Source organism: Oxyura jamaicensis, chromosome 22 (genome assembly GCF_011077185.1).
Source record: "Oxyura jamaicensis isolate SHBP4307 breed ruddy duck chromosome 22, BPBGC_Ojam_1.0, whole genome shotgun sequence".
NCBI lineage: Eukaryota > Metazoa > Chordata > Aves > Anseriformes > Anatidae > Oxyura > Oxyura jamaicensis.
Genome location: NC_048914.1, coordinates 717,410 through 744,570, shown reverse-complemented (window position 1 = coordinate 744,570; position 27,161 = coordinate 717,410). Strand labels below are relative to the sequence as shown.

The window sequence follows — 27,161 nt, the reverse complement described above, 5'->3', positions numbered from 1 at the left end:
GCGGCGGCGGCAGCAGCGGCGGCGGCAGCAGCGGCGGCGGCAGCAGCAGCGGCGGCAGGATCAGCACCAGCACAACAACGCAAACACAACGCGCAGCCGTCGGCTAGCGCCGCCCGCCGAACATCCCCTTTATAGCCTTCTACGCCCCGCCCCCCTCCGCGCCGCAGCCAATGGCAGGCGGCTCTCCTCTGCCTCCTCGGGGCCCGATCCTCACTCACGTGACAGTCTCCCCGCTCCCCGAGCAACATCGACGTCACTCATCCCCCTTTGTCCCGCCCCCTCGCTCGGCGGGAGCCAATCGGCACGCGGATTACACGGCGCTGCTGTGCCAGCCCCACCTCCGCGGCCATCCCGCGCCCTGCCATTGGCCGGCGGCGCGCGACCCTCGGCCTCCCCCTGGCGGCGGCGGCGGGCGCGGAGCGGCGGCGGCGGCGGCGGCGGCATCGGCATGAGCGAGCTGCGGCAGCGGCTCGGCCGGGAGCCCGGCGGGGCGCGGGAGCCTGAGGAGAAGGTGGGGAGCGGGCCGGGGGCGGCGGGCAGCGGGCCTGCAGCGGGCGGGCAGCGCGGTCTGCGTGCCCCGGGGCGTGGGGGGGGGACCCCGGGCTCCGCCCGCAGCCAGCGAGGCCCAGGCCGGGCCGGGGAGGGCTGGCCCGGGGACTCCGACCCCTGCTCACGGGGAGGGCTTCGGTCCGTGCTGGGCCGTCCCCGGTCCATGCTGGGCCGTCCCCGAGTGCATGCCCTGTGCTGCAGCGAGATGCGCGCTGGCAGCAGAACTTGGGTGGTTTAATGGCATTTACCGGTTGTGCCTTTCCGAAGAACAGCCGTGAGAAGGGAACTCGACTGTTTTCCTGCAGCATCTCTTCTGTTTAAAACCTAAGCACAGGCGGGTGCATCATGCTTGGCTGTCAGTGGGTCACGACTTCATCCTTGTCGTCTTTACTCATGTGCCCCCCCCGGCGTGTAAAGGAACAGGAGGGATGAGCGGTCAAGCAAAAGAAAGCTTTTCTATGTAAATAATAACTGCAGGGTCACAGAGAGCAAAACCGGGAGGGAAAAGCAGTCCTTCACTGCCTTCCCATTAAATGCGTGTATCTTGGGGCAGACCAATGCTTGTCCATTTGCCCTTAGCATCATATTGATGTGTTTTCTCTACTGATGCATGAAGTACATGATTCAGAGAAGGATGAAATCATCATGCAAAACTGCCTTTGCAATTGAAATAATACACTTACTGCTGTTAAATATTACATTGAATGCTGTTTTGAATGCCAGGTTAACACCTGCCAGAAGCTGTACAGTCAGGTTTGGGTAAGCTTTATTGTTCTGATGTCATTAGGGTGGGAATTGGAACAGAAAGCTCTGACAGCATCAAGAATGGGTTGCCTTCATGTGGATCCGAGGTTTCTGCCTTTTTTTGACTGTTACATGAAGTTGTCTGGCATCCAGATCTGCCGACCTCCGTAAAGACAGAAATAGGACCACTTCTATTTCATTGTTGTGCATAGAGCAAAACTTGACCTCTAAATAGGCATATTTGTCTCAGCTGGAATTTACTTTGCAGCAGAAAATCTTCAGGGACTTTTATATTCCAGAACTTTTGTGGGAGTTGGAAGACGTCCCTCAGAAGCTTGGAAGTACCAGTGCAGCTTAACTGGTATGCAAACAAACTCCCTCGGCCAAGCTGCGATCTTGCTTTAGTTACTTGTGATGTGTTCCGAAAGAAGGTCAGAGGGTTGCTATTTTGGGTGCAATCTTGTCATCTTCAGGCAAGTATGCTTTTTTTCATATAATGAGCCTCCTAAAAGACTCCTCTGGTATTACCTTGGAGTTGATGACTTGAAGTACCTTACAAGAGAGAGGGAACATTTATGTCATACTGCTCATCCTAAAGTAGCTAAGATGAATTGCAAGAGAAAAAAAAAAAAAAAAGACGTCTTCAACCAATGAACAACAGCTCCTCTGAGGTGCTGAACATGACGTCTCTTACCACTAGCAGGCAGTTATAGGAGGCAGAGAATTTCCCAAAACTGCTAAAATCAAGTATGGTAGGAGGTTACCTGGTAACAGCAATACTGCCATTAGAAAAACTGTATGGCATTGCATTTTGCGTGGCAGTATACTTGAGTGGCAGATTTTTTTTTTCTCCCTTGAGATCAAGCTGTTGTGTTTTAGTGCTTGGGAAATGCCTGGCAGAGTCTGGGAATAACATCAGTATAAAACCAACACAGCAGGATTGCTTGCGCTCGTACTGTTTATCAGTGGTCTCAGCCTGCCCAGTGTATTACGTGCCAGTATTGCTGTCAAGAGGGGAGATTCCCATTTCTGCCTTGTCATTCAGTTGGCATTGCCACAAAAATAATTTAGCAATGCGTGTTGTATTCTACAAAAACACGTGTCTTCTGGAAAGACCTCTTAGCTTATTAAAAGGAACAAAGTAAAATGAGGTGTAAACAATAGGGCTTGTTTCAAGATTAGACCCATAAAGTTGTATTTTGCACTTGTTTTCCCTTTACTCTGTTTGGATAATGAAAGAGGGAGGCTGGTTTCACTTTCTGGTCCTCTAACCCTTGTACAGTGTCACAGCTTTGATGTTTTCCTCCCTTCTGGCACAAAGCAATACTTAGAGCTGAAACTGTGCTGCTTCAGTTGAGACCATCATGCAAGAACATTTTAGAATCAGTTTTTGTAAAACTGTTGTGCAGCACATGGTCTTTGTTCCAAAAGGAAGAAGGCAACATCTGTTTGATCAGTGAATTCCGTCTGATCTCTCTAGCTAAAAAAATAAAAAACAACCAGGGAAGCTTGTATTAATGTTATTTGTTCTTTTAGCCGAAATAACTTAAATGCTGTTAACTGTTGCTGTTCATGTGTAGATATCTGAGCTTAGATGATAGAAACAAGTCCTAGTTTATCATTTCCATATAGATTGCATCCTCCCTTGCTCTTTGTAGACTCTTCCCTTTGCTTGTCAGACTCATTCTTTATGTAAAACAGGTCACTGCCTTCTCACTTTTCCACTTTCCAAAGACAATAGGCAAGGTGTAAAAGAAGATTGTTCCACAATGCATGCACAGCCCCTGAATGTTTCTGCTGTCCTGAATGTTTCTGCTGTTTTAGAATTGTAGAACGGCTTGGGTTGGAAGGGACCTTAAAGATCATCTAGATCAAACCTCCCTGCCATGGGCAGGGACGCCTCCCACTAGACCACGGGATGGTAAGATCATTCCTCAGTAGTAGCTTGTGCTTCATTTGACTGGACAGGGAAAACAGAGGGTTTTTCCTGCTCTTTTTCCTGTTTGTGTGTTTTCCTGATCTGTTAGAATGGCTCCAGAGGAGGGCTATGAAGTTGATCAGAGGGCTGGAGCACCTCTCCTATGAAGAAAGGCTGGGAGAGATGGGGCTGTTCAGCCCGAAGAAGAGAAGGCTCTGGGGTGACCTTATTGCAGCTTTTCAGTACTCAAAGGGGGCTTATAAAAAATCCAGGGGGGTTCTCAGGCATCTGTCCTGTGGGGGGGGAGGAGGGCAGGATTGTTGAGACCAGGCTTATCTAAGCTGCAGATCACACCCTTACGTCACTTGTGGTTTTGTTTACCCACCCCTTTGTCACCGGCAGTCAGTGTATCTCTGGAAAATACCATCCCTTTTCAGAGGGGTGGCAGCTGCAAAAGCAAATGGAAATACTCCGTGCTGCCACGGTGCTGGCAGGCATTATTGTACAACGGCCCACGCAGATGAGTTTTTCCACTGGGCAGCGTTTGGCACCTTGTTGCACCCACAGCAACTGGGCATTCTCATTTCTTATGGGAAAAGAGGTGGCAGTGATTGGGGTGTTGTTTCACTGACATGAGGGCTTGAAGAGCAGGCATATAGTGTGCAGGGGTGAAAGGTTTCCATGCTTCGAAAAGGATTTGATGAAGAGGACTTTTTTTTTTTTTTACAGCTCTTGGACTGGTGACATGACTTTTTACCTGGATACATCCATACTGTGTTACAAAAAGCAATGGACTGTGGTATGCAAGCCTTGTGATTCTTGCACTTCCAGGCATTTTGCAAGGTTGCCCTAGTGATTTAAAGTGCCTTGAAGATGCTGAGCGAAGTAAATGCTGGATGTTTGAATGCTGGTGCTGACAAGTAACGATCCCTTAGGTCTGGGAGAATGAAGGGCTGCCTGGTGTGTGAAAGGATGGAGGAGCTCCAGTTTTGGTGTTTGGCTCAGGAGAGGGTGGGTGTGGGATGTAGAGAAATAACAGTGCAGGAGCCATGAAGACTTAAATGGTTTCAAATCCAGGTCACAGGAGAGCTCCTGGTTGTTGGGATTTTTGTGATACAAGATGATGTTCTTGAAGGACCAAAATGAATAAAACACCTCAGTGATGCCTCTCTTTCTCGTCACCCATGGTTAAAAGAGGCAGAACTACAAGCCATTTTTCACACTCACTCCAAAGTTTTATTTTTTAAATAGCTCTTAAGATTTTAGGCTGAGCATCAGTTTGTCTGGCTTGTGCTGAAGCATGAACCTCTTTTATTCTTTGTAGATAGCAACAATCTCAGGTCTGATGTGAGAATACATTCCAGCCTTTCTTGCTGTTTAATGTTCGGTTTTATGTGTTACTGCCAACATTGCTATCTGTCACTGTTAATTGTGGCAATGAGAAATTGGACTGATTACATTTCTTAGGGAGCTCATAACTGGCTGTAAAATTTAATACCTAAGCCAGCTTCTGGCCTGCTGTGGAGCTGATGAAAGAACTACAGGCTGCTTGTAATTTCCTTCAGATGGTGGTTGACTAGACCATTATTTCTTTTTGCAAAATGCACGCTCTCTTCTGAACTGCCCACTTCCTTGCACGTTTTTGGTGATGCCAGAGAAGTTTAATCCCAAGAAGATTTTGTCATTCGAAGGATTGGATGAGTCCGCCTTGAGCTGCAAGGAGGTCCTTTCCTTCCCAGTCTGAAAGGAGGTGTGTGCAGCATTCGTGCATGGTAGAGCAAGCACGGAGACTGTCAGTGCTGAGGTTAAACCCTGTTACTCAGCCCTTTGGAAAGGACAGAGCTGGTTTGTGTTTCCCATCCTTATTTAATGACTAGATGATTTATTTCTGTCTGGCCTGGAGGGCTACATTTCCTAAGCTCGTGTCTCTCTTGGCAGCATCTGAAAAGTGGCCGTTACCTCCAGGCAGATGGCTGACCTGTTTTCTGAAGTATCTTGTTGGGTCTTAGTGGATCTGGGAGCTTCTTACTGAGTTCCCTCTCTTGCTGCCCCAGTGGTCTACCCTCACTCACTGCTGTGTTTTGGCATTGTATACTGTAAAGTCAGTGTGGTGCAGGGTGATTGAGGAAGGCTGTGGCACACCGGTGCCTCTCAACAGGTATTCGTGCTGTCTTTGGCCCGCCGTTGCAGGATGAGGTTGGGACTCTTGCTCAGCACTCAAATGAGCTGCTTCATGCGAGAGTTGTGTCTGCTTGCACTGCTGAAGGCACATGCTTGCAAATGATATGCTGGGGTCGATTCTTGGGAGTGGAAGGATGCTTGGTGCTGAGAAGCAGAAAGCTGTGACGAGATGTCTGTTTCCCTTTCCAGCAGGGCCATGCCATATCCTTCCCTAAACAGAGGGCTGACTTTCCTGTCCATCAGCCACATACCCCACATTATGTGGCAAGAAAACCATTTTATCCGCTTGCCTGTTTTTAATGAGCAGCGCTGTGCACCAGGGTAGACTGCACATGCAGAAAAAAGCCTTAGGAAACCAACTTATGTGAAGACACGGTGTTTCCAAGAGGATAGGTATTTACTTTCTTAAAGGAAAGAATACTGTCACTTTTCTTTGTATTGGGCAGGACACATCTGCAGATATTTGAGGCGGTTACCTTGCCTGTCGGTAGCTCTATTGTTTTCACCCAAAATGTGTTAGTATCTGTCCCTGTTGGTGATCTGCTTCACATGAATTTTCTCTGATTTACATACTGGGATTATAAAGGACCATGAAGATTAATAGATTTTGCTTTAGAACAAGTCGTTCAGTAGCCTGTGGGTTTATAATGATAGCTGTGTCTTCAGAAATCTGTTGATTTGGGTTTGTGAGAATTACATAAACATACTGGGCCAAGTCCTGTATGCCTCCTTTCTTTGATTAGTTCCAATAAAGCCAGCTGGAGTGATTGATGGAGGAATGTGAACAAGAGGGTGGCATCACGGTTGGACCAGATGGAGGGGTTTTCCAGCCTATGATTTTCCTGATTCTGTGGTCAGCTTACAGTCAGCAAATTAACTAGACTGGTAAGGTTTTGTTTTTGTTTTTGTTTTCTGATTAGGACTTGGAAAAACATGTATAACTCCAGAGGAATTGAGGGTCAGAAGCCATCAGCCATAGCGTGATACAAGCTCTCATTTCGGATGACAAAAATAGACTTTTCCTGTACTAACCTTCCGATGCAAATAGAGTACGTGCTGCTACAGAGCTGTTTGTGCTCTCTCACAGCTCTTCAAAATAACAACAGATCAAAATGTTTGTGCAGAACCGTGCAGACGCAGCTCCAAGGCGGGGTAGTCTCTTTCAGACATGGGTTCCAAAAGGCACTTAGGAGATTTATTTAGTGTTTCCGTATGTGTTTTTCTGTCTCTGCAGGGACAACAAAGTCTGCTGGTTTGGTAAATGCCGTGCTGGCAGAGAAGTGCCAATTAGATCTGGGAGAACCCAGCACTGAAACCTACCTCCAAAACATCTCTGTCAAGTGTTTTAGAGGGAGAGGCAGGCTGTTTTCTTAGCAGTAGGAAATTCTGGGGAATGACAGAACTGGCAATGCATTTTTGTACTCTTTGTGTACAGTAGCTTCTCTGAAGGACTTGAAGGCTGATGCATTTACCTTTTTGATTTCCTGGAATAAACAGAGCCTGGAGTTTGTGCTAATTTGGGGGCCAGGCAGAGGATTAGCCAAATGAATCATGGGGATGTGCAACTTTGCATGAATCATATTTGCTGACACAGAGATCAGGGTTCTGTATCAGGCAGTTCTGCTAAAGGCAAACTATGCAAACCCCTGGTCACATCCCAGCAGTGAGCTGAACTTGCTTATATTCAAAACAAAGCAGGCAACATCAGGGATATGAGATGACAATGGGTGTTTTCTTAGATATGTCAGTCTCAATGCAAACATTTATGCTTTTTGTGGTGTTATCCACTACTGGTCTCAGTTTATAGGCATGCCCTAATTTCTGTGTGCTTTCAACTGGAATTTGTTTTACGGGGTGGTGGAGAAGGGAGTCCCATGTCAACACGGATGAAAACTGACCTTCATCACTGGTTGGGTTTTCAGGAATCGAGCAGGCACTAGCATGGTGGGATATGTTGATGGAGAGATGTGATAAGCTTGAATTTAATTGCCCTAAGGATAACTGCACTGAAGTTCAAGCGTGTTCCCCTAGAGCTCCCTATGGCATGAGGTACTTTGTGCCCACTTGGATGGGCTTGTCTAGAACCTTGGTAGAAATCAAGTGTGGGCACTTGTGCAACTTCCTTCTAGTGGTAATGGTCTCTGAACTTCTCTACCTTGTTTCATCCTTCTAAGCTTGTAAACATCTAGAAGAGAGTATTTTGTAATTAGGGAGCAATGGGAGGATGTTTTGCCTTGATGTCACCTTGAGGACAGAGGTCTTTGTGTCTCTGCTGAGGTGGGCTTTGTGGCATGGCAGCTGTTGGAGGTGAGCACTGCCGTGTAGGTAAAGCAGCGAGGAAGGGAGAGGGGAAGAGCAGACAGCTTTTCTGGACATGGGACATAAAGCCACTTTTGCAAAACATGGGGATTTTTATAACTGAGGCTGTTGGGTTTGTATCCATTAGACTAGTCATGTTGGCCTAGGTCCTGCAAACGTGCTCAGGGGTGAGAATAGTAGAGGCTTTAATACACTTGGCAACTGTTGTTCTAGTTGACAATTTTATTGCCTCAAAAAGCAACTTTATTTTTCTCTTTAGCAGTGTATTAACATTTTCCATCACAGTTTTTTTGTTAAAGTCTAGCAGGAAGTCTAAATAAAGCAACGCCTTGCTTCAAGGAAGGTGCACAAATAGTGGAATTTCTTGGACTAATTGAATCCACCAGCACTGAATACTTAACTGTATCTCTGTTGGGCAGAATCTTTTTTGGCAGGGAGATAGCTTACTTGTTTCTATGGCAACTGAGATCATGTCATGGATACTAGGGAAAAAAAGCACTTGGCTTCTGCTGCAAGAAAGCCCTTTTGCAGTGTGAGCACAAATTTTGTACTGCTTGCTTACAGGAGTTAAGTTGTTTAAAGAAAGCTAAGATGACTCATTTCTCCATGAATCTGTCTTAAGCATGATAAAATGTTTGTTTACAAATTTTGCTGAGACCTACTAATTTCGCATGTGTATCAAGCAAGTAGGTATCTTTTTTTTTTTTTTTTTTCCACATCTGCTCTGGTTCACCAGGCAGGAGAAAAAACTCACAGAGATCTGTATGCTTTATCCTTTCTTCTCATTGTTATTTGTGTAAAAGTCAACTAAGGTAAAATACACACTGCTGTATCTTGATTGTATTCCTGCATTACTTATTCTCCTGATTCTTAATGCAGCTTTCAATATCTGAGTTGACAAATTGTAGGAGTGATGGGTTTGCTGAACAAGCAGATTTGCACGCAAAAAATGCTCTTAAATTAAAAACTCCATATTGGTAACAAAGCCAGTAAAAATTACTGCATCTGATAGTGTTTTAGTAGACTTAATGTGTACCCTTTAATGGAAATGGGAAAAATAAAGCCAGATTCCAAGGTAACTGGACAGAAAGCTTGTTTTATTCTTACTAATGGGCTTTAATTGTTCCCCAGCTCTGCACCATGCACACAGATTTCTAACATCTCACTACACATTTGCACTCTGTATGCGCTGCCCTCTTTCTGACTGAGAGGAGAGAGGCAGAGCATGTTTCACCTGCTGAGCTAACAGGAAAAAATGATGAGGACAGGACGTGGTAAGAGAATACAGATTAAATACAGCTGGAGACAGCTACATCTTGGTGCAGTAGCACCAGTGGGAAGCGGTGGGGTTGCTGAAAGGTGATGGGGCTGCAATTTTATTTGTCTGGGCAGCATCTGGTTGAATGAGACCAGATTGCAGCATTTAGGTACAAGTGTTGTGCTACCTCAAAGTCACAAGAGGCTCAAGGGTAGTCAGATGTATGTAAGGACTAGCCTGTGGCTAAATAGCTTTGGTTTTAGGAAGAATCTTAAAAACAAACAAACAAACAACAAAAAGGCACAAAAGATGTCTGTGGCAGGGTCCAAGGATGTTGCAAGGCCCAACAGCTGGGAAAGGAGACAAGTTGTGACTTCTAGGTTAGCCTGCTGCAAGTCTGAGTCTCTCTGGGCTTTCATTTCAGCTGCAGAGATTGGAGGAAACAGCACAGAAGAGGCATCAGAAACTTGGTGTTTCTTGGGGGAGCTGCAGAAATGATGGCAGAACACCGTCCCGTCTGTTAGACCCAGCTTCCCCAAAATGCTGTTTGTGCTGCCGCTGCTGCACACACCCTGTTTGCAAGTTCTGGCTTAACGTAGCCCAGGCCTGCTCTTCACAGTCACAACCCCTGTGGAAGCAGCAGCTCTGTAATGAGCTTAAATTTTCAGCGGTGATAGCCCTTGCTGAGCATCATTTGGTGTTGTCTGTGCCAGCTTGCATTCTTGCTGCCACAAGCTGCTCTGTGAAAGCGTTGCTGCCTGATGATTATCCCTTGTGGACCGGGATCTGTCTGGCTCAGTTTGAGGGCTTGTGAGATAGTGGTGGGAACGCGTGGAGGGTGTTACAATGCTGCAGCTGGATTAAGTTGCCAAGACCAGGGTGCATCATGCCTAGGCTTTAACAAGTTACTTAGCACCCTGCTCAGCTGCTTAAACTGATGGTTGGTAAGGTGATGGTTGCAATTTGCATAAAAGGTATGAAAATAATGTCAATTCCTGAGTGTTCCCCATGGCCTGTATCTGGCACAATGTCCTATATAATCTCATCACTCCATTTCAGGGAGAGATCTTAGTAGGGAGAAAAGCTGATTTCTGAAACTGCTCAGGTTTCAAAATTAAGACATTAAAATGTATGTTAGCCATCAGTTAGACTGGCAATTTCTTCCACCAAAGGAAATGTTTCCTTCCAACTCCCTTCAGGCTTAAATTGAACAAGCAAGACCTGTACCACGAATGAGTCCAGCATGTAACACCTTTATAACATCTCTTTATCTTGGCAAAATTCTTGATTACTTTCTTTGGAATCTCTGGAAATAAAGTGGCAATGTTTGTTGGGGCTTCACACACTGCATATTTGTTGCACAACCTCTCCAATTCCCACTGCTGGGAGTGAAGTGGGGAAAAGTGGGATGCATGCACTCTTGGACTGATTCCATGAGGCTTTGCTCCTGTTCTTAGGGACCAAATAATTTCATGTCACGAAGTATGGTTTAGCATTGCACTGAAATCCAGTGGATCAGGTAACTGATTATATGTTTTATGTCCCTTAAGCTTCAACATCAGTGTCTGTACAAGAAGCCATTGGCTGGGCTGTGGCAGAGATCTGCCCTGCCCGTCCCAGCAGCTGTTAGGTTGCAACATCAAATTCCTCTGTCCCTTCAGCTATGCAGATGCTTTTATCCTTCCTTTTCTTGGCCAGAAGTGGAAGAGAGGAAAACAATAGTGCTCTTTCCCTTTCTTTTAGTCTCTGAGCACTTTGTGAAACTTCTGATCCTATGAGCTACAGGCAAGGAATAATTTTCCTGCTTTGCACTTAGCCCTGCAATGGTAGTGCTTTGGGAATAAAATGCAGGGAGGCTGGCTTGGACCTTTTATCGCATGACCAGTGAGACTGGGACTTGCACAAGATGATGGATACTTGGACTGCATTAAAATTCTACTTCATGTTTTTGGTTTTAGAATAACCACCATCATTTGTACAGGCTAAGTACCTAAGCAATTCCTTACTCACTTGATTGGAATCAGCTGCATTAATTTTTCTGTTTGTAAAATGTGAAACAAGAAGCAAAGATCACTTTTCCTAAAGGTAACCTACAAGACCAGAAGGTGAAACTGAGCTTGGTCAGGCAGGATCTGAAGCTCTTCTCTGTTATTCAGGTTGTTTGTAGGGGAATTCTTTAGAGAATTATTTTCTTAGGGAAAGCGTAGAGAAAGCATTGCAACGTGAGACACAGACAGTACTTAAATACAGTGCACTGTTTTCCCCAAGCCTGCTCTAGAGCAGTGCCCCTCTCCTGTGTTGTGTTGTATGCTGTGATACTCATGGTCTTTGGGGAGTTTTTATTATTTCCAGTCTTTACTTGCTGCCATTTGCCCTTACGGATTTGATCTTTTCAGTGTTCCCAGCTAAATTGCACTGCATCTCTGGAAGTGTGTGGGACCACTGGATTTTACAGGTCAATCACAGCTGAAATAAAGCCAAGCTATATTTCTTCACCAGCTCTCCAAACCCTTGCAAGTGCCAGCAGAAGAGTTTGTTTTAGCTCTCCTCTTCATCCCTAGTTAATGAGAACGGAAGCAAGTGTAGAGCCAGGCAGGGAAGAGGCAGTGCAGGGTGTGACTGGTGCGGTGCTGGCACTTCACTCGTCCCCAGAAGTGATCCCTGGCACATTTTTAGCTGTCTCCATCTGATAGCGGCTGGCTATCCTTGTCTGTTTTAAGAACCAAGCCCACAGCCACTGATACCTTACAGATGGGGTGTTTTCTTTTCCCGCCTTAAAGAAGAGAGCTGCTACTCGAGTCTTACTGCTCTAGTGAACCACAAATACCCCTTGATGCGGTTACAGCAAGCCAGTCCCAGGGGATGCTCGTTTGGTGGGGTCACCCCTTTCTGAGCATGGGGGAGCCTGGAGGTGGCCCAAAGGGACGAAGTCGCTTTGTTTGCAGGGCTCCCAGTGCTTTTCAGCTTGGCTTCCTTGTGGCTTTTCCTGCAAACACGCTATTTTTTTCAGTGAGTTTTAAAATAGCCCATGCTCTGAGACCTGGGCTCTGCCTGCCTGATGCACAAGCACTCTCCTGGGATTGACGTTTTCCTTCCTTGCTTCAAGTAGCATCCAGGAGCATGATGACGTTCTGCTGCTGAAATGAGGGGCAAAGCATGCATGTTTGGGTCTGTCCTCTATTCCTAAGCTGGACTGGAGGAAAAAGCCCTGAGGAGAGGGCATGGGAATGCCTGGGAGCCAGGAGGTCATTTGTAATCCTTTTTCCACCACTGGCCTCTGGCACAGCCTTCAGTAGCCTCCAGCCTCACCCTTATTTATTTACCCCTAAATACAGGACTTTGCTCTGAGCTAGGTGGTAGAGCAATAATACCGGGGCAGGGAAAGCACATGCTATTTTTTCTGTTACAGGTCTCTTCTTTGGCCAGAAAGGGTGGTGGAGCCTGAGCGATAAGCCCTGTTCTTCCTCTTCAGCTTTTTGAGGATGGGCTCAATGTTATTTTTAGTGCTCACATATTAAGTTTGCACTTGAAAAGTCTGTCTGGAAGCCTTGAGCCTGTCTACTTGGAGGCCTTTCTTTCTGTCTAATTTGGGCGATGCTGCATACTTGGAGATCTGCCTGGGGATCGAGAGACCTTGTAAAAATTCCTGCTAACAAGCCGGTGTCCCTTAAGCACTTGCTGCACTTGGAGATACTTCTTAACAGCTGTGAGGCATCTTTAACAGTTCAGAGGGAACAGATCCTGTAGCTACTGCTGAGGGTGCTAGAGAGTAAAAGCCGTCGTCCAAGTCACCTAAAACACCTGATGTTGTTTCTCATGGGTATAACCTCAGGAATGTTTTCTTGCCCTCTTTCTCTCATGTATGCAGAAGCAGACAGGCAGTAAGTATCACATCCTGTGGGCTGGTCTGATTTTCTTCATTGTCGTCATTGTACATTAAGCTCTTTATCTGTCTTTAAGTTGCAGGAGTCAGAGTCTGAGAACAAGCTGGATGGAGAGACAGCATCAGACAGTGAGAGCAAGTCTGAATTTGGAGGATCACCCCCAGTGCCAACATCAGATGACACTCCAGAGGTCCTGAACAGAGCTCTCTCCAACCTGTCCTCAAGGTAGCCCTCACTGAGCATTTTTGCCCTCTGCTGCCAGGGCCCCTGCATCTTCACTGTGGCTTTCCTAGCCCTGGCAGCATGGTGATGGCTGATGAATAAGCAGCTCCCAGTCGTGCTGTGCTCTCCTCCCATGACATGCAAATGGGGAGGTGTCCCTGAGGCCACAGGAAGCACAAGGTGATGGCGATGTTAGCGGGGAGAGCAGAGTGCAGCACTCAGGGCTGCTGTGTGTGGGAGTGGACTGGCACAGAGGAGTGCTGCAGGAGGGCAGCCTTGTTGTGTCCTTAGTCTTGAAAGGAGGCCTCAGTGGGGCAGAAGACACTGTGTTCAGCTTTAAAGCACTTTCAATACTCAACTGTGGTGGTTTTTAACTTCTAGTGTGACCCATTTCTGTAGGAATGCATGAGAAAAATGTGCTGATAAGGACAAGATCTAAGAACAAACTGGGAATGGCTTCTGCATGCTGCTTTGGGGCAAAAGCCCTTATTCATATCACAGGAGAAGGCATTTCTCCCAGATGTCCTCTGTGGCTGGGAGAGACTCCAGGCAGGATTTCTTGGGGAGTAGCAAAGGTACAACACATCAGGACCCATGTCTCCTCTTGAAAAGAAGTGCAGGGAGGGGTAATGATTCGTACATTATTTGAACTAATCATGTAGCTTGTCCAAGGTGTGGGAAACCTGGAGTAGAACAGGGTCAAACACTTCTCCCATCCCATTTCAGTGCCCTTGGAGATGCTCTGATCCTGACTAATGTTTTCTGTATTAATGACATTCATAGCAGGGAAGATTGAACTGAATTGTAGCCTTGCAGCTGCTGCAGCTGGGCCTTGATCAGTGAATCAAGGTCTCCCTTTGCTGCTTTTTGGCAGCACCAAAGAGAAATTTGGGGTTTTCAGGGCTTGGTTTCCTGCTCATGATGCACAGAGAACAGAAGTGCTGTCCTGCTTCCTTGCTTTGTTTTGTCTTTCTCTAACTTCTTTCATTCTCTGTGGCCTAGATGGAAGAATTGGTGGGTAAGAGGCATCCTCACTCTGGCAATGATCACCTTCTTCTTCATCATCATCTACTTGGGACCCATGGTCTTAATGATGATAGTAAGTGCTCCAGAGAGATGCCCTTATGTTCACAGCAATAGTGGAGAAGGTTGCTGGGACCATTGCTGGGGTTGGCAGCTCAGAGACTTGTATTTTGACTCATTTTTAATGTCCTTGAAGGAGGTATTTAACAAATGTGTGTTACAGCTTGCTGCTCTCTCTTTGTGCAGGTGATGTGTGTCCAGATCAAATGTTTCCATGAGATTATCACTATTGGCTATAATGTGTATCACTCGTATGACCTGCCCTGGTTCAGGACGCTCAGCTGGTGAGTAGGGTGACTGCTCCCCTCCCCATGCTTGTGTGCAGCAATAATGCTTCACCTCACTGCATACAGGCTGCAAGGGGATCATCTGGCTACTTCCAAACCAGAGACCATGGGATCGCTGTGTGTTGACTAGAGTCATGTGTTAGCGGCCCTTGTAAGGGAAAAGCCCCGCTAAATCCTGATACATCAGTGTCTTGAAAGAACCCATACTGATAAAGTTTGTCCCGTTGTTTATGAAGTGTAGGCATTGGAATCCTATGATCTGTGCAATGACAGTATTGACAGCCATCAGCACTAAGAGACAGACATAGTTGCTTGGGTGGGTGGAAGTATGTAAGTGGTTGTGAAGCAGGGCTGAACACTGGGACGCAGCTGGGCTGAGCAACTCTGTCTGCCAGAGAAGAGAAGTCTGGGGAGAGGGCAGGAGCAATGCTTTTAGGATATATGGGCTGTTTTCTTTTAGGATGCATGAGCTCACTCACAGAGGCCTGTTGAGTGCCACCTAAAGGCAGACAGTCCTTGTGCATTAGAAGGCCAAAACCAAACCCAGACAGTATGATCCATTGCAAAGTGGAGCTGAGTGATGTAGCCACTAGTTGAAATGAAGTTGATATTTCTAAACTGGGGGAGATAAAGATCTGGCTGTCACTTTGCAGGATGTCTGTTTGCAGTGTATCAGAGCAATACAAAGACCTTAGGAATCAGCCATTTTCTGTGTTTCTCCAGGAGCCTTTTAGAGTTCCTGCTAATGAACATCTGCATTCTCCACAGGTACTTCTTGCTCTGCGTTAACTACTTTTTCTATGGTGAGACTGTGACAGATTATTTCTTCACCCTGGTTCAGAGGGAGGAGCCCCTGCGAATTCTCAGCAAATACCACCGCTTCATTTCTTTTGCCCTGTACTTAACAGGTAGAGACCACATTTTCTGGTGGTTAAACTTGTCTGGACTGGGAGGAAGAAATCTCCTTGAACTACTCTTGTCCTGTATTGTATCCAATGCAGTATCTATAGCAAGTTATCTCTGTTCTTCAGTGACGTTGTAAATTGGCTGCGTGGTGACAAATCTCTTGCATGAGGCTCTGTAGAAGGAGACTCCCTAAACTGTATGGGACAATTAGGATTGATGTTTACTTGTCTAAGTATAATTTGAAGGCAACAATATTTTGTGACTTTCAGATAATAGTGCTTTATTCAGAAAAAAAAACACGAACCAAAGCAACCAACCAAAAAAAAAAAAACAAACAAAAACAACTAAGGAGCTGTGCACTATTCTCTCTTAAGGGGAAAAAAAAAGTATTTCTTACTTTTGAAGAAATGTCCCCCTCATTCACTTTTATTCTGTCTCTCACCAGGTTTCTGCATGTTTGTCTTGAGCCTGGTGAAGAAACATTATCGCCTCCAGTTCTATATGGTAAGGTTAAATACAGGGACTGGCTGCCCCCAGTTGGAGGCAGAAGAATCAATAACGTAGGCTGCTTGAAAATGTTATATAGATTAATGTTTCACTAGATGCTTCTGTGCTGGCTGTGCATTTTAACACTGCCTTGAAGAAGAGTTACTGTGAGCAAACTGTTTAGAGAGGTGTCCTGACTGAATTTCCTTGTAGTCATGCATTCTTTTCTCTCTGCACTGGTGGATGCTCTTAAGAAACTTTCTGCAAGCTGAGATAACTGCACAAGGCTGTTTGACTCTTGTACTGAGGGTAGATTGCCATGAGGGTGTATTGGCTGTGTTTCCCTTTTCTCAAACATCAGTAAGGTATTGCTCATATTTAACCATCAACATGGTTAGTTTTGCTTTTTAGTATAATCAGCACATAGGGATACAGCTTGGATATCCATTGGCCTTTTGTTCTTCTCAATTAGTCAGAAGGCTGAGCGAGATGTATGAGAGAGTGGTGGGCTAAAGAACACTTGGTCTGGCAGAAGCCTGACCTGAAGGTCAGCTCTGGGCTTGAACTGAAGAACATGCCTATAAATTACTAGGGATAACTGTTCCTGGCTCTTCATGCCTCTTGGTGTTTGTTATGGTGAAGGTGCATGCTAGAAATGCACATGTGCATGAGCCACTCTCTGTACAAGAGATAGCTAACAGCATCTGATTTGTGCCAGTGATGTGTGTGAGCAGGGTCTTTAGGCAGGCTGGACTGCATGCTGTCTTCTCTTCCAGTTTGGATGGACCCATGTGACGTTGCTAATTGTTGTTACCCAGTCGCACCTCATCATTCACAACCTGTTTGAAGGAATGATATGGTGAGTTGACATGTGTTCTGAGTTGCTTTGATTTCTGCAGCCTTACACAGATGATCATAGAATCATAGGATGGTTTGGGTTGCATGAAACCCTTAGAGATCATCTTCTCCAACCACCTGCTGTGGGCAGGGGCTTCTTTCACTAGGTCAGGTTGCTCAAAGCCTTATCCAAACCACCTTTGAACACTTCCAGTTATGAGGAATCCACAAATTCTCTGGGTAACCTGTTCCAGTGTCTCACCACCCTCATTGTAAAATATTTCTTCATGATATCCGATCTAAATCTATCCCTTTTCAGTTTAAAACTGTTGGTCCTTATAGCGTCTCTGCAGACCATGATAAAAAGTCTTTCCCGTCTTTCTTATATAAGCCCCTTCATATACTGAAAGGCCACCATAAGGTCTTTCTGGAGTCTTCTTACCATGTTCTGAGTTAAAACTTTATTTATTTATTTTTTTTAATAAATGGCTAAGGAGAGAAAGTGCTTCCTGTCAGGGACTAACCTGTTCAGAATAGAAAAGCAAAAGACTGAATGATTCCTCAGCAACTTAGGACTTGCTTTGCGCTATTTGCCAGTATAGAGAGCTGTAGAGAGGCATCTGAATATTGCTCCGGGATGCAGGGACATTTCATGCAGTGCTTGGCCTGTGTAGGTGCCTTCTCTGTCCACTCATGTCTAGCAAATGAACAGGAGAATTCTGCTCAGCACTCGATTTGGCATAGCGCTGCCAGCATAATGTTAAAAACAGCTCTGTGAAAGAAAGGAAATTGCGGTGTGGCACCTTCACCAGCTTACTACAGTTGCAATACAGAGGGGAAGCCCTTTTCATGGTGGGGCTGTCAGCCTTCATCTTCCCTGAAGCTGCAATGCCAGGAACTAATTTTGGCTGCCTTAAGATTGCACGTTTCCGCATGCACCTCAACCATCCCAGAGGGCTTTGAGAGCAGCCTGCTTCCAGCGAAAATGCAGCCCCTCTGGGAGGAAAGGAGGTGGCTATCTAACAGCATGTCATGTGACAGAAGAAGATGTGCTTAATTCTAACAGGCCATTCCGGATACACGATATGCTCTTTTGTCCAGAACACTGGAGTAACCCCCCATATTGCCCTGAGAGCTTTAAGTCATTTTCTACCATGTGAGATTGCATTGGATAGGGAGGTGTTGATACGATGGCCCTGCAAAACATATTTCAAAACAACTACCCATTTAGTTAAGTTGGAATTGTCTGATTTTGGCACTTTCCAACAGTTTGATTCTTCTCCCATCTAGGTTCATTGTCCCGATTTCCTGTGTGATCTGCAATGACATCATGGCATACATGTTTGGGTTCTTCTTTGGCCGCACACCGCTCATCAAGGTTTGTAATTCTATATTGGACAAAAGATGGCATTTTGGCTTCTTGAGGTCATAGTCCTGCGTTCTGGTCTCCATTGGTGTGACTTATTATGGGTCTGAAGCAAGCCTCCAAATTAGACTTGGTGCATGCCCCAGTCTTTGAGATTGTGAAGTGAAATGAACCATTTCAGTCCAAGATGTTAGTGTCAGGTTCTGACCAAACTCTGTTTTGTTGTTGGCACCAATTTATATTTACCTCAGCAATTCACAAGCAAGGAAGGGCTGCACAGGTGTGTGGCAGTGACCATAAATGCACAGTTTGTAATTATCCCCTTCTTTCTCTCCCTCTGGCAGCTCTCCCCAAAGAAGACCTGGGAGGGTTTTATTGGAGGGTTTTTTGCCACTGTTTTGTTTGGATTGCTGGTAAGTAGCAATCATGGTGCTTATTTTTTTTTGTCTCTTCCCTGTGTAAGGTGACATGGTTTTGGCTAAAAAATGCACCCAAGCTTTAAGCTCTACTGGCTTTTCTCAGAAACTTTGTTTTCCTTACTGACCAGCATTTGAACTGGTTGATGGTTGTGTTATGTGCTCTATGCAGATTCTGCAGATGGAGCAGGATATTGGAGGAAGTTTTCAGTCCCTGTGATGTTTTCAGTAGAATAATTGTCCTTGAAACATTCTCTTTTGTCTCTTGAAGGAGAGAGACTATAGTATTTCCATAGATACTGTACATGGGCAGTCAAAACATCTGGGGCTGCTCTTGGATGAACTCTGTGCATCATTTCAAAGGCTGTGTGGGGAAATCAGTGCTCTTCGCGTATTCTTCCCTGTTTCTGTGATAATCCGTGTGTCTGGTTGTGTCCGTCCACTCAGCCAAATATTGCAGCCTGTCTCAGCCTGTTTGTCCAGGGCTCTGATCACTGCTTGCTGAACAGATGCACTTACTAAACAACAATCCTTACTCTGCCTTTAGCCAATTGCTGCTTGTCAGGAAAGTAATCTTCTTAATGAAGCTGGGAGTGTGGCTCCCTCCTCACTGTGTCTCCTTGAGTGGCCTTTTCCCTTGATTGCACCTCTGCGTCATTGCTCAGGAAAGTATTAATCTTGCTTTCTCTTACTGCATCTTTTTTTCTCTCTCCTTCAAGCTGTCTTATGTGATGTCTGGGTACCGGTGCTTCACCTGTCCCGTGGAGTTCAACAGTGACACCAACAGCTTCACAGTGGACTGTGAGCCATCAGAGCTGTTCCAGTTACAGGAGTACAACATCCCCTTGGTGCTGCAGTCCGTGGTGGGCTGGGTAGGACTCTGTCTTTTGATTGAAGTCTTATTTATTGGGATAGGAACATCAGAAAAAGAGATCAGGGCTTTATTTTGCTGGTATTCAAAGGAACATGACAAGGGATGATGGTACATCCAGAAGAAGGGTGAATTCAGTGATGACCTATGTGGGTTTAAGACCCAAAGCAATTGTCCCAAGTCTGGTGGGACATGAAGCCATTTGAAAACTAGCTGGTCTAAAGCCTGGTTAGGATAGAAAGAAGGACAGGAAGTGAGCAGTACTGTTCTTGATGGAAATCCTTCTCTGATATGTTTGTTTTTCCTGCAGAAAACAGTCCGGATGTATCCATTCCAAATCCACAGTATTGCACTGTCTACTTTCGCCTCCCTTATTGGGCCATTTGGAGGCTTCTTTGCTAGTGGATTTAAGAGGGCCTTCAAAATTAAGGTGAGGACACCCAGGTTCTGCAAGGTCATTTACATTTTTAAATGTAAAGTTAAAAAGCAGTTGCTGCCACTCTAAGCAGTCTCTGTGCTCCAAGGAGTGAGTGGCAGGTTGGGAACTTTGGGAAGGGAGAGAACGTCACAAATAACACGGGGGTGCTTGATACAATTCATTTTAACTGATTGGGTGTGGGGAGAGACCTGAAAATTTCAGCTGTGATATTCTAAACACTGCTTTGGTGCAGAACTTGAGGTAGAGGAACAAAAACCCAGTTAGGATATTTTGCAATCTGAGCCTTCCCTTGATGCCTTGCAGGCTGGTTTTCATATAAACAGTCTCTGTGCAGCTAAGATGACTTGAAAGGCAGGACAGAATTGCAAGAGATAAACATTAGCCTTCCTTGACCTTCCTTGAGTGATAGATGAGTTAAGGCTTTATGTCCCTCAGGCGCTGGCGGCCTTCATAAAGGAGAAACTTTTAAAACCAATAAGAGGTCAAGCAGAATTTCTTTTTCATCTAACTTTTGCCTTCTGGGATGTGAGTGTAGTGCCTGGATGTTTGTAAGCAAGTACAGATAATGAGCATTTGAAAACATTTGTAATTTCTGCTTTGCTTAGGACTTCGCCAACACAATCCCAGGGCATGGAGGTATCATGGATCGCTTTGACTGTCAGTACCTGATGGCTACCTTTGTTAATGTGTACATCGCAAGCTTTATCAGGTATCAGTTGTTTCCCAGTGAAGTTTGGGGGCTCTGTCAAGTTCAAATGACATACAGGCTTGCAATACAAGATTGTTGGTATCCCCATGAGATTAACATCCAGAAAAACAAGACAAAGAAAGAGAGGGGCTGGGGGCTTGAAAAACGGAAGCATGTCTCAGAAGGATCATGCAGAGATGGGAACAACCTGTTTTCCTAAGGTCTGTTATTTCAGTCCTCTCCTCCAAGTCCCTTCTGCATACCTCTGAATCTTGAAAAAGGTTTCCCTTGAACTGATCAAGCAGAAAAATCTTAATTCTGTTATGGTATGCAAATGTTCTGTAACCAAACACAGAAGAAAGCCCATAGATGCACAGAAGATGTACTGGAGGAGCTGAGGAACTGAATTTATGTGGCTGCTTGGCATTTTGCATTTGTTAATAGGGGAAAATTCCACAGCCCTCTTGAAACAGATTTGATTTGGTTGGTTACAGTTCAGCATCATGTGCTTTTTGAATCCATATCCACACCTCTGAAATAGAGTTAGGCTCCCTGGGTAGAACCACTGAAAGAATGGGCAACATGTCTATTATTTCAAGCCTGTTTTTTTTGATGAAATTGCATTTGGGTTCCCAGAGCATTGAGACTTAGCAATACAACTCACTGATAATGATTGTTTTTGTGTTTCAGAGGTCCTAACCCAAGCAAACTGATCCAGCAGTTCTTAACCTTGCGGCCAGACCAGCAGCTCCACATCTTCAACACGCTAAAAGCACACCTTGTTGACAAGGGTATGTTAGGTAGTTTGGAGGATGCATAGACAGCCACGTGATTGGAATGGGACTGAAAACGGACAAGCCTCCCCAAGGAAATTCCTGGCTTGCCTGATTTAAGACAATAACAAGGCCTCATTTCACTGTAACTTTTCTTCCTTTCTTGGTAAATGTTTGCATTTGTGTTTGTTATTTTTTTATATAATATATTTATATAGCTATGGTTCAAATGAGCAAATCAGAGTTTGTAGCTGGAAAGGAATTAAGACTTGGAAGAAGTTGGGTGAAGTAAGAGGGTACAACTGTCCTCGTGGTCTGTTCTTAACCTTCGATGCATGTGGGCAGAAAGTTCAATTTCCTGTGGGTGCAGGGAATACACAAAACATTTCCTGTACAATTGCCTCTGTGCATGGAAGTCGTCAGCAGGGAAGGTGAAGCTGTGCAGCTTTCCTGGCTTTTGTGCCAGGTTGCATTCATAATGGCAGCTCCGGAGACCATTATTTTGTCTGGCGGTAATTTTGACTGCAGTGTTCATTTTCCCAGAAAGCCACATATCCGCCTGTGTGCAGACTCCTTGGAGGCTCTGCATGGCAAGCACAAGGCTCAATTAATTGGAAGAGAACTTTGTACTAATCCAGCTAACGTTTCCTCTGCCCAGCCAGGCATGTGTATCTATTTTCACTTGCTGTTTCTGCAAGTGCCTCCCACGTTCTCCTCTTATGGCTGGTATTTTGACAAAGACGATCTTTTTTAATGTATTAAATTGGAAATAAACCAGGGGCAAGGAATTAAGAAGCTGATAGTTGCTCATAGGAATGTGGGAGGTTCAGATTGCTTCAAAACTGAACTGAGTAAATAGGTTTTAAAGAACATTGAAGTTTCATTGAGTAAATCCTGCCAAATAAGAACAAGCTTTTAAATAACCTGGTTCATTTTTCCTCTGTCAAATAACCTTTAAGAAACATTGAACCACACTTTCTTCATTTCTTGATGTTTGGAAACCCCACACTTGGATATTTTACCTAATTTGGAGAGCAGTTTCCAACTTGGTTTTGTTTCTGGAGTTTGCAGGTTGGGGCTCCAGCACCCTGCTGGTGCTGTCACCTGGGTATTTCATTTTTCTTTCAGGGATCATGTCTATCACCCATTCATTACTTGAGTTCTGGATGTTGTGCTGCTGAGTTTTATCACGGTCTGTGTTGCATTTCAGTCTGGGTTCATTCACCTGCAGGCTTCTGTCCTGCTTTGCTTACTAAATCTTGTCAAAAATAGGTTGCACTTAATAGTTGGAGGTTTTATCTAAATACCTAAGTACTTTCCTTTATTTTGTCATACTTTTTTATTATTTAAAAATGAGAGCTCTAGAGATTGTATTTTTTTTTTTTTTTTGTGATCAGATAGTGAAGATATCTTCAGTTTATACTAGACCTTATGCAATGTTCCCGTATACAAGGTGACTGATTTTACTTCTTTCCACAGTTTGTGCATGAGAGAGAGAAACTTTACCTTATTTTAACCTGGGGAACGAGTGACAGGGAAAGATAATACAGAAGTACATTGCTGTTTTCAAACAGTTGCTGATAAAAACCTTATACACCACCACCACCCCACATATGGAGACATGTACATGCCGCAAACTAGCTAAGCATCAATGGAAAATAAAAAACCTGAAAATATTTCATACTCTGTATTCTGATTCTGCTGTTGCTTTCATTTACCTTAAAAGAGTGGACGAGAGAGCACATGTGTGCATGCGTAAATACATGAATAGATACCAACATCTCTCTTACATTTCTATACGACTCTTTCTGTGTCATAAGTTCTGCTTCATCTCCGTAAACAGGGGCTGTGGGGCAGAAGTGTGTGCCCATTGCACTGCAAATACAGGTATTGATCAAGAGCACGGATTGTGGAGAAGCAGGAACTGTTTCCACAAAGTATTATCAGCATGGTGCTGACAAAGGCCCTGGCTTCTGGGAGAGGCCAGAACCACTAAGATGGAGCCAATTTGGGATTGCATTTGGTTAATACCAACAGTGTAGAGGCTTTCCTAGACTAGCTGCGGAGCCTGATTTTTTTCAAGCTAGAATCAGGAAGGGATGGATTTATTTTGTGTTGACTTAGAGGATATTGGTCCAAGCTCCCTGGAGGGGAGAATGAAGGTGTTTCCATCTAGCTTCACCCCAGAGAAAATATTTGGACTGCATTTTACAATGGTTTGTCTGAGTTTAACTAGGCAAAGGGAGGACACTTGAAGGAGTACCTGAACTGGGAATAGATGTGGAAGTGACAGGGTTTTGTGCAGACCCTGAAAAGCAGCTTTCCCTGTGGTCAGACAAGCTGGTGCTTTTCTGGATTCTCCCTGCCTGATGTCAACATCTGCCAAAATCCTTGGTACTGCCCTGTTGGTTCCTAAGTCAGTCATCAGAAGAAGCTACAATGTTGATAAATATTACAAAAGTGTAATGCTCTTTATAACAATGCATTTTTCACATGGGTCTCTCTAGCCTCCTGCTCATCTTGCTTTGAACCTTTTGTGTTTCTTTAGTTGTAGTTAGTGGGGCAAAAACCCCAAACCTTTGTGCATGCTTTTGATTTGAGTAGCATTTGGGTCTTTTTTAACGGTGCAATGCTGGATGTAGACACTGGAGGGCAAAGCAGCTGCACTAATGGCTTCATAGAGCTGAGAGAGAAGCTGCAGCACTGGGTGGTTTCCTGTGCAGCTCTATTACTTCCTCCCCAGCAGTACAGTGGACAGCTAGTCTTCCAAACCTGTTTTGATCCTGAAGGGTAAAGATACTTGGAAAGGGTTTGGCATCCTGCACTTAAATTTAGTAAACTGAATGGGAACAGTGCATCCATTTGCGAAATGGAGGAAGAAGAGAGGGAGATGAGGGATGATAAGATCATCTGCAAGCTGTATAGCTGGCCTTGCTGAAAAGTACTGGTGAGCACTATAGCATGTCCTCTGTCCGCTGAGGCTATGGCTGGTAAACGCATTTGGCTTCTGCACCACTTCTGGGAGTGTATGTAATAGCACTGGTCAGTGCTTAGTGACAGTGTGGTGCCTGGGGGAGCATTTGGTGGGTTTTCCCCATCACCCCAGCCTGGGATTGGTTTTAGTTTGCTGTAAATATTTGAAGTTATACCTAGAAAGTTAGAGGAAATGAAAAACAACTGTTACTGGCTCTGGCTGTTCCTAAAGGAGGTGTTAGCTGTGATGCCAAATGTGTGTACAGGGATGTGCAGCAAGACACATTGCAGCTCTTTGCATTGCATTAAGCCTTGCAGGACCGTGGCCATGCTGCAGTTCTTGCACAAATGTAGTTTTGGAGGGAAGCTGATGTAGCTAGTGCTGCTGGAGAGGCCATGCAGGCACCAGGGGTGTCTAGCTAAGGCAGTGCAGGGATGCTCACGTAAAGTTTCTCCAGCTGCAGGGCTCAAGCTTAGCATTGCACAGTAGTTTTGCTCACAGGGGCTCCACAACTGGAAGCGTTCATCCTGCTTGCATCCAGCAAGAAGGAAATAACTGGGAAAGTAGACCAGTGGGGGATACTGCAATGGCTGGTGTGGGTGCTTGGGTCAGGAGAAAGAGAGAAGTGGGATTTGTGTGATGTCAAGCCTATGAAGTTAGGAGTGCTGCCTCGGGAGGGGACAGGTGGTTTGGAAACCACCTCCTCACAATCAGTCACTGCTTTTCCAGTCGGAGCAGACAGAGTTGGATTGAGTGTATTTAATAAGCAAAGAGCTGGCACATAGTAAAAAGGTGCTTTTGCAAAGTATGACAAGCTGGCTGCCCGAGTGAGGTGATTCTAAACGTTCCTGGTGTTTGCTGGTGGGTGAAGGTCATTTAGTGAAATGGGCTGCATGCTGGACTGCTCACAGCTTGAGCGTACAGTTGAGCACTTGGCTTACCCTGATGGGAATTTGCTTCTTCGAGTTTGTTTGTAGCCCAAGTTTGTTTATAGATCAGTTGAATCGTCAGGCTGGGGCCTGCAGTGCTCGCTGAAACATTAAAACCTAGTTGCTGGGTATGGTGTCATGTCCTGTACCCCTCACTCTGCATTATTCAGATATTCATTTTGGTGATGGGCTCAGGAGTCTGCTGACACTGATCTGAGGGGGCAGCCTGTGCAGCTCGTGAAGCCAAAAATCCCATAGCATCACCCAACACTTGGCATCAGGTTGGGAAATGCCAATATCTTAGACTTTAAGGCATCTCCTGTTCCCGATGCATGCAGCATGTCCCCCTGAGCACAACTGGTGGGATCCAGGCACGCGTCCAGGCCTTGGTCTCTTCCTTCCCCACCTCCTCTGACTGGCTTGGTGCTATAGGAGGAGAGCAAAGCTGTGTGGAAACCATCACTGTGGCTCATCCAGCCCTTCCTGGGGACAGGCATGCACCGCAGAAAGCATCGCGTGACAGCTCCTGTGGTTCCTGACCTCTGTAATCAGCCCCCAAGCTGCGTTTTGTACTACTGTAATTTTTGCGTGCTCCTGTTCCCCAGACCTGATGTGTTTCTGCCATCTGCTTCTTTCTCTGTGCATTGTTCTTTTGGTTAATGTTTTAGCTACACATGTAGAATTGCCTTTCTTTGACCGAATGTCCGAATGTGATATATTGTATATTTTAAAGTATTTACCCTATTTATATACCATATGTTACTGTTAAATAAATATAAGTTCCATTATCTCTAGTGGACTTTTATTCAGTACTGTTGGCAAGTTGCGGAGATTCTGGAAACCTTTCCATGCTCTGTAAAAGCAGCTCAGCCTGTTGTGAACAATAATCTTTGTATTCCTTCATTTGTTGCCCCATAGTTCGCCTTCCTTGGGGACCTTCCCAAGAGCAGACCTGGTGGCTGCAAACATGTGCATGGAGGCTGTGAATGAGCACGCAGGCAGCAACCATCTATCTGTGTCCTGCACAAGGGACATGACTGGCTGGGTTTCCAGGGTGGTTTGGAGTGGAATTGGCGATCAGATCACACAGACTGGTCTCAATGAAGGGTAAGGGAAGCGGTGGCACCACTGTGCCCTGCAAATCAGCTCATTTTGCCCTAAGTTTTTTGCTGGGAATGTGAAAACCTGTTGGAATTCGGATTAGCATAAATTATTGCTTCATTTCAGCCATTTTTCCTGACTTGCTTGGGTTAGGAGGACAGAATCCTTCTGTTTACCCAGCAAAACATACTATTTTTAGCTCTTGTGTTATTTTGACTGTTTGACTTATCAACTAAGCTAAACCAAGCAATCAGCAGCCTTCTCTTTGCTTCCTGTCACGCTGTCTGGGTATTTTGAGACAAGTTAATGCTCCAAGAAAACCAAAATATGTCTTCCTTTACAGCAGACTTGCAAAATTGACTCTAAGGCCCCAAATCTTGTGCTGCAATATATCTTCCCTGGAGGAATTGGCTGGTTAAAAAACAAATTGCTGAGCAGCACCATGTAATATTCAGCAGCCCTCTGAAACAACTACACGTTGTTACTGAGAGGTCTTGAAAGATGCCTCAGTATTGTCTTTTGGAAAACAGACTAAGAAATCATTCTCGCATATTACCAAAATGCAACTGAATAGATAGCTGTGTAATTCAAGACGTCACCTGTAATCCCATGTGTGCATGTAGTGGTTAGGGAGTGAATGGAGAGCTATGTTAAAACATGTTTTCTTGACCTCTGCAGCAGTTTTGCCTTACTCTTCTGCCACTGAATGAGTTTTCTTGCTGCAATGTGGGTTTTCCTGGGCTGGCTGGCAGCAGGACAGCGCGCATGCCCACACTTTGCCGTGAGTCAGCCATGTCATCTGACAGCCTCTGTGGCCAGCATCATTGCTGCCTGTTTCAGCTGTTCAGCTGAAGATCCCCTTTGTTTCTCCTCATCCTGTGCCAATTTCATTGAATCAAGCATCCAAAAGAGCAAAATCCTGGTGCTAGC

The 27,161-nt window shown here is 45.2% G+C and overlaps 2 protein-coding genes across 9 annotated transcripts in view; one reads left to right on the top strand and one right to left on the bottom strand.

The window, feature by feature from the left end:
- PCNA (proliferating cell nuclear antigen) overlaps positions 1–120 on the bottom strand; it is a 2,956-nt gene extending 2,836 nt beyond the window's left edge. Inside the window, exon 1 of the mRNA XM_035344984.1 lies at positions 59–120. The gene's annotated coding sequence lies outside the window, so the exon portion shown is untranslated. The remainder of the gene's footprint in view (positions 1–58) is intronic.
- Positions 1–25,920, top strand: part of CDS2 (CDP-diacylglycerol synthase 2) — a 25,941-nt gene extending 21 nt beyond the window's left edge. The window contains exons 1-15 of one of the 8 annotated variants that reach the window (XM_035344975.1): positions 1–60; positions 447–511; positions 1,593–1,766; positions 12,930–13,078; positions 14,078–14,174; positions 14,345–14,442; positions 15,214–15,353; positions 15,797–15,855; positions 16,614–16,696; positions 17,965–18,052; positions 18,385–18,453; positions 19,176–19,328; positions 19,638–19,757; positions 20,372–20,475; positions 21,145–25,920. The exon at positions 1–60 is cut by the window's left edge and continues 21 nt beyond it. In XM_035344975.1, the coding sequence (XP_035200866.1) occupies positions 449–511; positions 1,593–1,766; positions 12,930–13,078; positions 14,078–14,174; positions 14,345–14,442; positions 15,214–15,353; positions 15,797–15,855; positions 16,614–16,696; positions 17,965–18,052; positions 18,385–18,453; positions 19,176–19,328; positions 19,638–19,757; positions 20,372–20,475; positions 21,145–21,274 (1,527 nt within the window). In that variant the 5' untranslated portion in view covers positions 1–60; positions 447–448 and the 3' untranslated portion in view covers positions 21,275–25,920. Of the gene's footprint in view, positions 61–403; positions 512–1,592; positions 1,767–12,929; positions 13,079–14,077; positions 14,175–14,344; positions 14,443–15,213; positions 15,354–15,796; positions 15,856–16,613; positions 16,697–17,964; positions 18,053–18,384; positions 18,454–19,175; positions 19,329–19,637; positions 19,758–20,371; positions 20,476–21,144 lie in introns of those variants that run through there. The other 7 variants (XM_035344980.1, XM_035344977.1, XM_035344979.1 and 4 more) reach the window with 7 other exon arrangements.
- The last annotated feature ends 1,241 nt before the right edge of the window (positions 25,921–27,161 follow it).